Source organism: Phalaenopsis equestris, unplaced genomic scaffold, assembly GCF_001263595.1.
Source record: "Phalaenopsis equestris unplaced genomic scaffold, ASM126359v1 Scaffold000829, whole genome shotgun sequence".
Lineage (NCBI taxonomy): Eukaryota > Viridiplantae > Streptophyta > Magnoliopsida > Asparagales > Orchidaceae > Phalaenopsis > Phalaenopsis equestris.
In genome coordinates this window covers 207,192-220,105 of record NW_018165269.1, presented here as the reverse complement: position 1 = coordinate 220,105, position 12,914 = coordinate 207,192, and the positions used below count along the sequence as shown (strand labels likewise).

At 31.4% G+C, this 12,914-nt stretch overlaps 1 protein-coding gene across 2 annotated transcripts in view; it reads left to right on the top strand.

The window, feature by feature from the left end:
- The window catches only part of LOC110031477 (regulation of nuclear pre-mRNA domain-containing protein 1B-like), a 110,495-nt gene extending 102,316 nt beyond the window's left edge, over nucleotides 1-8,179 (top strand). For both annotated transcript variants that reach the window (XM_020734687.1, XM_020734686.1), the window contains exon 8: nucleotides 6,996-8,179. In XM_020734687.1, the coding sequence (XP_020590346.1) occupies nucleotides 6,996-7,832 (837 nt within the window). In that variant the 3' untranslated portion in view covers nucleotides 7,833-8,179. The remainder of the gene's footprint in view (nucleotides 1-6,995) is intronic.
- Nucleotides 8,180-12,914: the final 4,735 nt, after the last annotated feature.

Below are 12,914 nucleotides of genomic sequence, written 5' to 3'. Positions count from 1 at the left end.
TAACAGCTCTAGTATACATGTCTTTAATGACTTGAATATAAGTCATATCAACACATTTCTTCTCGAGAACTTTCCAAAGGATATCTCTTGGAACCTTATCGTAAGCTTTTTCTAAATCAATAAAAATCAAATGTAGATTCTCCTTATTATCTCTGAACTTCTCCATCAAACCTCTCAATAAATGTATAGCTTCCATAGTAGACCTGCCAGGCATAAATCCAAATTGATTATGAGAAATTTTCGTGATGCATCTTAACCTATGTTCAATTACCCTCTCCCATAATTTTAAAGTATGCGACATCAACTTAATTCCTCTATAATTTGCACACTCTTGTGCATCCCCTTTATTCTTAAAAATGGGGATCAAAATACTCTTCCTCCACTCCTCAGGCATCTTTTTAGTTTTTAAAATAATATTAAAGAGTTTAGTAAGCCAAGAAACTCCAAAATATCTCAAATATTTCCACACTTCAATTGGGATATCATCAGGTCTTACAGACTTTCCACCCTTGGTTTTCTTTAAAGCCTCTTCAACTTCTTTTTTGCTAATGCGAAGGTAAAAATGAAACGTTTTATTATTTTAGACGTTATTAAGGTCACTAAGGTCGATCGTATTTTCAGAAACTTCATTAAAAGGTTTATCAAAATAACTCACCCACCTATTTTGAATATCTTTTTCTAAGAAAAGCACTTTTTGATTTTCATTTTTAATAAACTTTACTTATTTAAATTTTTACTTTTATTTTCTCTTTCTTTGGCTAGTTTATATATATATTTTTCACTCTCCTTAGTATCTAATCTATTATAAGGACCATTTAAAGCAAAATTTTTAGCATCACAGATTATTCTCTTAGACTCCCTACGGGCGTTTCATATTTTTTTCAATTCTCTAAGCATTTAAATTTAAATCAATTTTTATAACATACATTTTTATATCTTATCTCTTCTTGGACATTATTATTCTACCACCAGCTATTTCTAATTATGGAGCAAAAAATCCAGCAATAATAAAAATAAATAGAACTGATGCAAAGGATTGAGAAGTAAGAAAAAAAAAGGTGGACCAAAGTCATTTCTATAAACTGTGCGAAAAAAATTAGTTAAAACACATAATATTGGAAAAAAAGGTAGTGATAGAAAAAATAAAGAAAAGAAAAAGCACACTAAAATAAGCAAACAAAATAAAATATAACATATATTTAAAAATAATTACATAATTCTAAACAATACCTTAGTTCCGTTGTAGAATTCTCCGCCATATAAAATCAGCTCCATCTCCTTCGATGGATTTATGGACAACTATATTACAGGAAAATATTAGATACATTGCAAAATTAGTAATAAGATGTTCGTCTCTTTTCCGGAATAAAGTATTAGTAATAACAAAATCATACGCTAACTGTTTCTGTTGATTCTCCAAGCACATCTTTTACTACTTGTTTAATAGTATTTGTTACTTTATCCCACATAACATTTGCTTCTTCATGAATATCCCAAATTTTGAAATCTTGAACTTTACTCATAAAAATAATTTTATTTGTGTATTTTATGTTTCTCCATCTAATTCTACGATGATGAGTCATAGTATTTTTTATTTTACAACTCTTAATCGTAAAATCTAAAACTAATAAACGATGTTGGGTACTTAAATTTTTACTTAAAATGACCTTACAATCTTTACAATCGCGACGATCTCTTCTTCTCATAAAAAAATAATCAATTTGTGTTTTATTAAATCCACTCTTATTAGTAATAAGATGTTCGTCTCTTTTCCGGAATAAAGTATTAGTAATAACAAAATCATACGCTAAAGCAAAATCTAAAATTGATCTACCTTCTTCATTAGTTACTCCAAAATCGTAGCCACCATGAATATTTCTGAAATCTTCTACCACTCTACCGATATGTCCATTTAAATCTCCTCCAATAAAAATTCTTTCTTCAAGAGGTATCATTTGTATTAAGTCTTCTAAGTCATTCCAAAATTTATCTTTAGACTCTGTATCTAAACCTACTTGAGGAGCATAAACACTTATAATATTAAAAATCTTAGTATCAATGATAATCTTAAGGGCTATAATTCTATCACCAACTCTATTAATTGTTACAACATTCTCTTTCAAACTCTTATCGATAATTACACCTATACCATTTTTAGTGCGACTCTTACCAGAATACCAAAGTTTAAAACCTAAATTATCAATCTCCTTAGCATTTTCTCCAACCCACTTAGTTTCTTGAATACATAAGATATTAATTTTCCTATGAATCATAATATCAACTAATTCCATTAATTTACCATTGAGAGTACCTATATTCCAAGATCTTATCCTAATATTAGTTTCATTAGTTTCATGGACTAACTTCTTTACCCGCATTCGCCAGTAATGTGAGAACTTTTGCTTATTTAACACTACACCCGGACGACGGTGTAGCGACCCTTACACACTTTTCACTGTATTCAGGCTATACAGCGCGTCGCTTCCAGGGGACGCCCTAGCACTTACACAATGATCAAAAGGATCAAAAACAATGATCAAAAGGATTCATGTCATGATTTTTTTTTGATTTTACGCTGGCTGGTTGTCGACTACCTAACACAACCCTCCACTTTTCGCATTCGGGCTTGGGACCGTTAAAGGCAGTGTTTAACCTTTACGATAATATGATTTAAAAATTACTCTTACTTGGTGATGTTGAAGAACAGTTCTATATGGATCCACTACGAGGATTTGATTACTCTTTTAAAAGGAATCATGTATGCAGATTGAAAAAGGCTCTATATGGTCTAAAAAAATCACCTAGAGCTTAGTTTGATAGATTTGCAAAAGTTATGGAATGAGTTATATACAAATAGAGTTAAGGAGGTCATGCTCTTTTCATAAAGCACTCCATTGATGGCAAAATCTTAATTCTTATTATGTATGTTTATAATATGATTGTTATAGGAGATGACAATCAAGAGCAAGAAACTCTTAAAAAAAGGCTTGTTGAAAAATTTGAAATTAAAGAGTTAGAAAAACTCAAATACTTCATTGTAATATAAGTGGATCAATCTAAAGAAGGGATATTTCTCTTCCAACAGAAACATGTTATGGATCTGCTAAAAGAGATCAAGATAACAGAGTGCAAGCTGTGTAAAATTTCCAACTTCACCAAGACATAAATTGGACCTTGCTGAAGGAGCTGATATAGATATGCGACAATATTAAAAGTTAGTGAAAAAATTAATACTCTTCCTGACAACGCGTTTGTAGTAAGTTTAGATAGCTAATTCTTGCACTAATCTAAAGAGTCATATCTTCAAACCATTTATAAAATATTCAAATATCTCAAGTTAAGGCCAGAAAAAGAAAACTTATATTAAAGATGTGATACTCTACTAGTTGAACGATACACAGATGCAAACTATGTTGGATTACTAATAATTACAAGGTCTATTTTAGGGTATTATACATTTTAAAAAAAATCTCATAATTTGGAGAAGAAATAAACGACTTGTAGTTTTAAGATCAAGTGTTGAAGCTGAGTTTAAAGTCATTTCGCGAGGGATCTGTGAGCTTCTATGAGTTAAAATTAATTAGTGGATATAAAAATCAAGTAGAAAGAGCCTCCGAAAATATATTGTGATAATAAGCCAGTCACCAATATTGCACACAATCCTGTACAAAATGATCCTGCTAAGCATGTTAAGATCAATTGGCACTTTGTCAAAAAGAAATTGGAAAGTGGGGATTTGTACTCCATATATGTTCACATGAAATCAAATGGCTAACCTATTCACTAGAGGATTGTGCAACCCAACATTTAAAAATGTCATAAACAAAATTGGAATGGTAGATCTCTACCATCCAATTTGAGGGGGTGCCAAAATTCTACTTCAATCATAGCAGATAATTGAAGGCACATGGATCGAAACTTTATATTGTTGTATCTGTTTACTTGTGACTCTCATATAGCAAAGAGCTAAGACCCATAGATCGAGGTATTGTACTGTTGAATCTATTTCTTTACGGCCCTCTGATTGAAATTAGCGTGCCTCTTTTTAGGATCGTCATCACCTAATTATTTTTCCTTCTTTTTTTTTAATTTATTTCTATTTTATAATGCTTCTAAGACTTGTATATATACATCCCCTCTTGTACAAAAAAGAAAATGAGATTCTTGAGAAGTTTTTTCATTGTTTTATTTTCTACAATTATTATAACAGATTTTGCCATTTAATTTATTATTATATATTTCTATGTTTATTACCCCATTATTATTGAACTGTAGTCTAAATTCTATTAAATTTTAAACATTTTGTTATTCTGATCTAATGTTCAGTCCGGTCTTTAAATAATAGCCTGTATGTAAGGCTTCCTACCTTTTGATGTTTCAATGTCTATTGATACATTAACATAATTATCAGGGTTTTGTTAAGAGGATCTAAATTTATAAGTCATCTAGGGATTTTAGGGTTTTTCATGTTGGTGCTCAGCTTTTCAATTATCTTTGATAATGTATCAATGCGTTGGCATCTCAAAGCAATTTTAAATTTATGGATCGACACATTAGGTTGACTAGAAATCATTATTTGCGCACCTCAATATAGTAACCTTGATTCTTAAAATTTTATGAGACTATTAATTTATATTGATTTTAATTTGAAGGCTCTTTTCTTCCTTACTTTGATACCTATAAAATAATAAAATTCAAGCCAAGAAATCAATTTTATATTTTGATATGATGTTTAAGTTATTTCAGATGGCTTCAACTAATAATTTATTTAGCTTGAGGTCGACATGTGTTTTAAATTAAGGGGATGTAGTGGCGTTAGGGTCAATTTATGGACATCAACCATGTCGAAGATGCTGGCTGATGGCTTCTTTAATAACATGTGTTTTTTGATTACTCCAGGCCAACATGCTTTATCGTTTTTTACATATTGATATGATATTGATGCTGAGCTAAATGGCTTTATCTAATAAGCTTCTATGCTTCATTTAATGAGTGCCGTGTGGTAGATTAGAGGGATGCGTTGCTGTTAGGGTCCTACATATGGAAATAAAAGATGTTAAAGATGCTGGCCGATTGCATTTTCAATAACACATGTTATTTGATTTACTCCTAGGTAGATAGGTCTAGGATGCATCTACAAGGTAAATCATTCATATGGATCCGTTTGGTGAAAATTAAAAAATTGTTAACAATTTATGCTGTTGGTGCCATTCAATGAGTACAAATTGAGATGAATCAGCCTTGCTTTTCTGTCATATTTTTATCTTATCAAGCGCAACTCATTCATGTGTTTTCTTGAGGCAAGCCAATTTGTTTGTTAGGTAGCTCCAATGATGGTGAGTATGATAACAGGTAGTGGGTTCATTGGGGAAGTTTTCAGTGTAGAGAATTGAGATAGCCTTTAGAAGCAAGAATATAAATTACTATTCTCTCCAAGACCTTGGGTTTTTTTTTTCTTTCCTTTTTTCTTCTTTTTTTAATTTCTGTTGGTGTTAAAAAGGCTATGAATTATGCTCCAGTTGATGCTACAATTGAGCATATTATGATTTATGCCATCGAACGAGACACTCTGATAGTTAGCGTGAAGGGATGCAGTTCAATTTACATAATCATGGTGAGATTTAGTACGAAAAGAGCTCATTGGGATATACTCAGGATTGTTATTATCGTTGACCATCACTTTGTTCTTATGCACAATCTTTGGCTACTTCTTTGTTTCTTAAAGACATCTATTGGGGGAAAAAGCTCCCTAGAATATGTTGGCGAAAATAGCTTGCAATATCTGAGGGAGAGGTTATTCCATATATTTTTTCTGAAGCAGAGATTGACAAGATAAAAAAACTCACATGAGTTGTGTGAGAAAAATATTTTTATTAGAATGAGGAATTCGAAGTGATCAAAGGTTGTGACATGCTAGAAAAGTTGTTTTATGATTTGTGGGGGATCATAGGTAGTGAAAAAATGAAGGTGTGGATAAGAGTTGAGCTTAGGAGAGGAGAGTTAAGGGAGAAAATATGCATGCGGTTGTTACGATTATAGAGTGCAGATATAAGGGAGGTTGTGGAGAGCGTCGGAGTTCGGAGCGCATGATCACAGCTGTGATCTTTTCTTATTATGGCTGGGAGGATAGAGGAAATGAGAAACTCTGCTTGGTTTAGATGGTGTGTGTGGATGACGATGCGATGGTTGTGACGTGGAATGAGCTTTTGTGTAATTCAATTATTATTGGAGCAGGTTCAGTAGTTTGGATTGAAGGAATTGGGGTGTTTTCTTTTGATATGTTTATTATTTGTCATGAATGTTTTTAATTGATTAAATAGATAAAAAGCTATCCATAAAATCCAATTAGTTAAAGGGCATTTTACTTAGTTGGATGTATTAGATGGATGTCCTGTACGGCAAATTAGACCTAACCTTAAACTAATTGGGTTATTGATCTGATTACATGAATTTAAGTTTTATGTTAATGCTAAAATTAGCCTAATTGTTGTCTTTACTAATTTATTTTAATTTAATTAGTTCAAATTTTGAGATAGCAAAAATCTATGAAAGAATTGGTAAAGATAATACAAAAGTTATTTGTAGTAAAGTAGCATAATAGTCCCCGGACTATTTATATGGTTATTTTTGTCCCAGATTCTATAAAAGTGTCAAATTATTCCCCAGACATTCTTGATTGCGGCTAAATTAATCCTTGAGCTATTTCAGCCCATATTTTAAAAATATGAGTCTAAATTGGCACTTTTGTAAACCCTTGGACTAAGATAACCTCTTACAAAGAGTCAGGACACCGTTTTTGACACTCTCCTTATTTTATTGTCATACAAATTTCTACTAACTGCTCTTAAAGCATGAGTTTGAAATCCCACTTCATGTCTGGCTGAGCTACATCTTGCATCAAATCAACTGTCATTTTAACAATATGATAAGTTTCAGACATTATTTCAACTGCTTTACACACCAATCAAGTCTGCTGATTTAAGAACAAAATGCAGGTTGCTCACTCAGAGGCAGAGAATGCCGTTAACATGAGGCAGAAGCTCGCATCCATGCCCGGTACAACAGGCCCTTTTGCATCTGTAAACATGACAACCATCTCAATGGCTCCACAAGCAGAGACTTTGCTAGCAACACCACCCATGCAGCCACCGCCTAACCCACAGCCTGTAACTTCTTCCTTAAATTCCATAACCAGCGTTGAAGACGAGCATAAGAAAGCCGCCGCCGCTGTTGCTGCGAAACTCGCCTCTTCTACTTCCTCCGCTCAGGTCCTGACGTCCATTCTCTCATCCTTGGTTGCTGAAGAAGCCGCTTCGATGAATGGAGGCCGAAGCTCAGGATTTATCCCCTCTAATAACCCTTTGCTTCCCCCAGATAAAAGACCAAAGCTTGAGAAACCAATGCCTATTACAGACATGAACAGCAAATATTTTGGCCATATCACATCACAACATCAACATCCCAACACAACCATTCAGCCAACATCACAGAGCACTCAACCAATGCAGTCTTTCCCAACACAACCACCACCTCTACCTTCACTTCCCCTACCACAACCTTACATGCAGAGCAGTGGGGTATTGATGAATACTGTGGTGCCATTTGGGTTTAATGGTAGTCATCTGCCACCTCCGCCACCTTTTTCCGTGCATGCATCAATTGGAATGATGAGACCAAATGGTCTGGCCCAACCACCGCCCCCGGCAACACCACCGCAACCGAAACAACAACAGCAGCCTCAGCAACAGCCAACCACTGGCGGGTTTTTTTCGTCTTCTGGAATCGGATTCTATGGGCCGCTCCCGACAGCACCGCCAGTCCCGCGCCAATAATTCACCCAAAGATTCTGAGTGTATATTTGTAGTATTATATTTTTGGTTAATTTAATATTTGCATTTCATGCTTGTGTTGGGTACAGGAGCAAAGTGGTTAGTTCTCATTACCTGCTGTTGAGGCAGCATCCAGATAAGAATCTACTAATGAGAAGTAAAAGGTTTGCGTTGTCCTTTGATATCACTGAATGTCTAAATGTATTGTAGTGTAGTCTTATTATGATAGGGTTAACCCTTTTTCTCACCTATAATATTGAATGTTTTGCTGTATCTTAGGGAAAATAATTTCACATTTGTATGAAATTATTATGTCCATGCAATCAGAGGTTCGGTTTATCATCTCCTTTCTTACATTTGTGATTTAGGAAGAATCAAATAATATGAAAATAGACAAAAAGTGCTTTCTTTTTAAGACTAGCCCTTACATTTCCCACAATTTTGAAAGTGTTAAATAAAATACTTATAATACAGGTGCATATGTGCATAATTTTTGTACATCAATTTATTCTTATGATTGATTACATATCATTTGATTATCTATTGATTCTTTTATGATCTATGCAGTTGATTGATTATTGATGTTATATGAATGATTTATGTTAGGATAAATAATAAGAGCAATGGTTGTTTTAGTAAATGAAATTGCAATAAATTGAGGTCAAGAATTACTGACATATGCTAATGAGTGTCCAAATTTAGTAATATATTTTTTTAAATGGACCCTCTTAACCAACTTGAGTTGGATATTTGAACAAATACGTGTATGCTGATTGTAAAATGGATTACAACTAAAAATTCTAAGTCTAATTCATATTTTGTAGGGTTGCTTTAGTCATGCCTAGTGCTATACTAACTATAAAACAATTAAAATTCATATATTTGATTTTGTCATGCAAATAAATATCAAACAAGTGAATGCCACTCAACTTCAATTAAAAAAAAAAGTATAGCCTTCACAACTAGTCATGTGTATATAATTCAACACGAATAAATACAGCTCAACAATACGTTTATACTGATATTTGTCGATTTCAATTGTGAATCAATAGAAGTTACACAGTTGCATCTGATATATTGTTAAAAAATTTATTCAGCAAAACATAACTCTCTCGATGTAATTTTTAAGTTGAATCTTTTAGAAAATAAATTCACGGACATCCGAGCACCTATTTCAACAAATTTATAATTATATTAAAATTTTATTGGAGAAGAACAATTAAAACAAATGATCATATATAAAACAATCCAATTCGAGTCTGAAAGTATAATTTGAAATTTTGAAGCATTAATTGAAGGGTTTAGCAACATCGAACTTTGACATGCTTTAAAAAAATCAAGCAACTTAATGAGAGGAATCATTCAATTCTGAAATAATTAAAACACTAAAATTCTAAAAGAACCATTTAGAATCTATGGAATTCAATAGTGTTTTAGGATTTTTGATAAATTTACTAAAATAATTCACCTAAAACTCTATAAATAGCACATATTTTCAATGTAGGGAACAAGGAAGCTAGAAATTAAGTTTAAGCTCATGAAAAAAATTTGAAGACAATGGTCACTAATAATTATAATTGACCACTACCAACGGTCATTATAGCCTAACTACTATATCAGCTAGTAGAAACTGTAGCATAGATAGTACTTCCATGTTCTTACTGTAGGTTTTTGTATAATAGTCAAAATGGTGTAACATCTTCTTCTTAGTGAAACTTTGTACTTTAAAATATGTACTTGATTATTTTGACTTGTCCAGGTTTTATGATTTTCTCCCTTCCTACATTTTTCAAATAAAAATTTTGCTCTATCTTATCACTTACAAATATTTGTGTACTAAATATCTCTATTAAACTAAGACTTTATTTTTATCTATCATTGAGAATTGTCTAGCACATGACAACATCATTTATAATTAGTAAAAGTACAATATTTTCATTGAGCTCAAACTATCAATGTATATTACACTTCATTATGATAAAATGAGTAGGATGCATTTTGGTAATGACTAAATTAAAATCAAAGTAAATCTAACCACAAAAGAAAATGAGCAACTACGCAAAAGCCAACTAAACATAAAAATCAACAAAACTTAAGATATGATAGAAATAAAATTATATCAAATATCAATTAAAACATAAATAATTATATCAAATACAATTGTACCAAGCACCGAGAAAAAAAATTGTTGTCAAGAACCTCATAAAGTTAAAAGAGGCAAGACTAACAACATCTAGATAATAGCCAAACAAGACAAAGAAATATGAAAAGAAGAGTGATGTTGAAAACACCTAACATCAATAATTCGATAAAATTGCGATTTTAGAAATCAATTGTGTCAATCATAGATGCTCATAAATCTACGAAGCCAGAAGCAAGCAAGCTCAACTAAAAATTATGAAAGACATCATACTCATACTATGGAGCCATGGCACACCAAGTGGTGGGGTTGTGAATTAGTTGTGATCAACACTTTAAAATTTAATTTTTAATTTCTTTCTGACTCAATTCCCATACAATCAAGTGCAATATAATACAAAAGATGTAATAATAATGGCATATAATGGTAGCATTTAATAATTTGATTTTCATTAACAAAATTATATCATTTGTTATAGATTAAGTTGACAAAATTTTAACAATGCAATTTAGTAATCAAGCTAAATAAGTTACTAAGGTAAATGATTATGTTTGAACAATAAGCACTAGTATATAGAAAAATAATAGAACATTAACTTTGGAGATTATTCTTGATAAACTCCTAAAGTAAATTTTGTCATAAAATATATTTTTTTTTTATGGGAATAAATGTATGCTAAGAGTATAATGGTTCAACTTTTAAGCATAATAAATAGACGTAACATAAGAACATAATTAAATTTCTACTTTAATCAACAAATGGATAGTTTATTTGATCTTAAATATACCTCTTATTTGAACCTCTAGGTTTATGATATTTAAGAGTAATAACGATATATGTAAATGTATTGCATAAATTTAAATTATAGGTTTAGATAAACAAGATTGACATTTATGTGATTTGGTTTATCCAACAACCTAAATTCATGTTGAAGCACAACTCATACTTAAGATTTCACTCTACAAGAGCAATATTTTCTTTACTATGTGGGAATGGAGAAATGCTTTTAATCTTCTCTGTGAAAGGAAATAGTTTTCTCACCTTAATTATGGGTTTAGGAGCCACTGTAATCCTAAGTTTAGAATATTTTTTTAGGATTAACTTCATCCAAACTAATCCAATGTGTTACTATAGGACAAATAATCAATTTCATATACATTTTTGTTAGATAAACTTGTGATTTTGTTCTCCTTTTATGATATAGAAGTATTTACATAATTATTATATGTTGAATTAAAAATAAACTCACATGAGCAAGATTTTTTGTCGACAAATCAGTAACATCACATCAATTATAGTCTTGTCTACACATGAATTCATTTATATATGAAGTCCTTTTATTTGAAGCAAGTTAATATATGAAGCAATTAAGATGAAATTTGATGTGAACATCAGGATGATTGTGGTCGCTCATGTAGTGTGATTTGTCTATCGACACAAATTGTTCATTAATGCGATTAAACTTAGTTTCATTTTTTATTTATAGTTTATTTTATCTTAAATATACCTCTTATTTGAACCTCTAGGTTTTAATTATAGATATTTCAAACGCACTTGACCCTTACTATCTAATTCAAATTCATTATTTTAATCATCATAGATGATCTTTCTCACCTAAGTCTAACTACAATAGCCTATGTTAGCCCTCAGGATATGTTGAATAGGATGTGACATTAGAATGACTATGAGACACCCATGAATTGATAAAAGAAAATAAAGTGAACCTTATTAAGCATTCAATCTCAAATTATCCGAAAATCAAATAAATATTATTCAAACGTGTTTGAACTTATTTAGTTCAATGATAGACCATTTCTTTTGCTTAACTTTAATTAGTCTTGGTAGACTCAATTAGTGTTATTTTTCAATCAAGTGTTTATACATGATTATTGATCATGAGATCCTTGTTATTTGAATCATTAGCTCAAGTTTGACATGTGATCAAAACTTGCACTAATACCTTTCTAAATCGTTAACTCATTTAGTATGTTCAAATCAAATATTTTAATCGCTTTTTGGAAATTCTTTATATTATTTAAATAAAAAAACATAAATGGTTTGATCATAATTAATTATTATAGTAGTGATACTGCTTCCAAGTGCAACCACACACTGGGGGCTCATGCAAATGCGCGTGTCGTATCTGTAATATCTAATTTTAGAGTTCGGAATGTCGATCCCAAAGATAGAGAGGTAATCCTTATTATTGGTTTTATTCCTAGCATGAAAGTTTGGTTTTTGAAATAGTTCTATAGATTAATCCTAATGTATCACAAGCAGATTAAAAATTAAAGTCCTAGGACAACAAACCTAAATTATCACAATTACACTGAAAATATCAATTTCTAGTGGCTCTTCCTTGTAATGAGTTAAGTGGGCTTCATGAAAATGAGATTTACAAGTATATAAGATTAGTGAAAAATAGAAGCAATGGTCTTCTTTACACTCTCCCAAGTGCATAAATAAGTTTGGTTAGAAATGACTTTATTCTCATAAATTGAATAACTAATCCATCAAAGCACATTTCCCTAACATTTGCATATCCCCACAAGGCATATCAACCTATATGCCATAGTTTAATGTGATAAACCTAGTTGATTCTACCATAGAATTTCCCAAGACTTATGGTTCACTTGGCCAGAATGAAAAGTAAATTAAGATTTGAAGGTTTATCATCACCATATAAAGCAATAAAAACACTATACAATTCTCATTCCATCTATCCTACTTAATCATCGTAAAGAAGGGTGAAAATTTTATTCAAGAAGCATGATAAAAACACAAAATATTCTATTAAAAACGAGAAATCCACTATCCAATTATTATAAAATGAATACAACAGAAAGAATATAAATAGACTTAGCTTTCTCGCCTTTACAATGACCAGAAGATGGATCAATCAACACACTTCCTAAATTCCTAGGCTGGTGCTCCTGCTGTACTTT